The sequence below is a fragment of the Penaeus monodon genome, chromosome 32 (assembly GCF_015228065.2).
Source record: "Penaeus monodon isolate SGIC_2016 chromosome 32, NSTDA_Pmon_1, whole genome shotgun sequence".
In the NCBI taxonomy this organism is placed as follows: Eukaryota; Metazoa; Arthropoda; class Malacostraca; order Decapoda; family Penaeidae; genus Penaeus; species Penaeus monodon.
This window is the reverse complement of record NC_051417.1, coordinates 3170107-3171121: the sequence shown is the minus strand read 5'-3', so window position 1 is coordinate 3171121 and position 1015 is coordinate 3170107. Positions and strand designations below refer to the sequence as shown.

Below are 1015 nucleotides of genomic sequence, written 5' to 3'. Positions count from 1 at the left end.
TTTACTTGGCTTGGCCTTTAATAAAGGCTTTTCTTCTGGGAAATTGTACTGTATATATTTTCAACCACAAATTGTAACAGTACATTTCCTCTGACCTCCTTACTTGTCATATCTTATCCTACTTTAGGAATAAAGCAACTGCCTATCAACATCATACATAAAAACAATTATGACAATACTCCTGCTGAGTATTCCCCCTCCAACATACAGATTGTCAGAGCTGAAAACTTCAGACAGAATCTTACCTGCTGCATTATCTCAGCTGCTTCCTCCTCCTCTTGGCGCTCATTGATCTCCAAGGTCATGCGTTTCACTTTCTCCTTCTCTGCTCGTTCAGCCTTTGAATGATACAGACCAAGGTGTGATTTAAAGAGATCTACACTGATTTTCTTCTCATATAGCTATCATCTTGAAATTCTTTCTATTGTCTTTTAATATTTCCTTAAACAATTAAAAGAAAATTCATTACCTCTTCCCGTGAACGGAGTTTGGTCACTATCTCTGAATCAACTGGCATTTCGACATTGTTATACTGTTGCTTATTGCCAGAGCGGGTCATTAGGACAAAGTTCACTACTGGCTTGGTCTCCTCTGTACCCTCTGTCAGTAACTGGTCTGGTTAGAAAAGTGAATGTATTAGTAACACAAGAATATTACGATAAACATAAACTGAAATGGTTCACATATGAAAAAAAGGGTATTAGACTCCTTATCTCTGTACTGAATATTTCATTACAAATGTGCATACTAAATACAGACACTGACTTACCGTAAGTTTTCTTGGTTGTGGATTTGACATGAACTGGTACGGATATATCAAACTGGCCAGCCTTTGGGATGTTGGATGTACGCTCCAAGATGCTCTCTGCCATCATGCGGTCAAATGCAGACATAAAGTCATTGTCCTCCTTGCAGTCAACATGCTTGAGGTTAACCTTCATGTCTCCTTCCAGTAACTCTCTCTCTAAACTCTCTCCTCCTCCTTCAATCTCCTCATAAGCATCTCCTGTTAGTC

At 38.9% G+C, this 1015-nt stretch overlaps 1 protein-coding gene across 1 annotated transcript in view; it reads right to left on the bottom strand.

Annotated features, from left to right (window-relative positions):
* The window catches only part of LOC119593291 (regulator of nonsense transcripts 2-like), a gene marked incomplete at its 5' end in the record, with an annotated part of 18619 nt that overhangs the window by 1367 nt on the left and 16237 nt on the right, over positions 1-1015 (bottom strand). Inside the window, 3 exons of the mRNA XM_037942220.1 lie at positions 246-338; positions 470-615; positions 770-1012. Coding sequence (XP_037798148.1) covers positions 246-338; positions 470-615; positions 770-1012 — 482 coding nt within the window. The remainder of the gene's footprint in view (positions 1-245; positions 339-469; positions 616-769; positions 1013-1015) is intronic.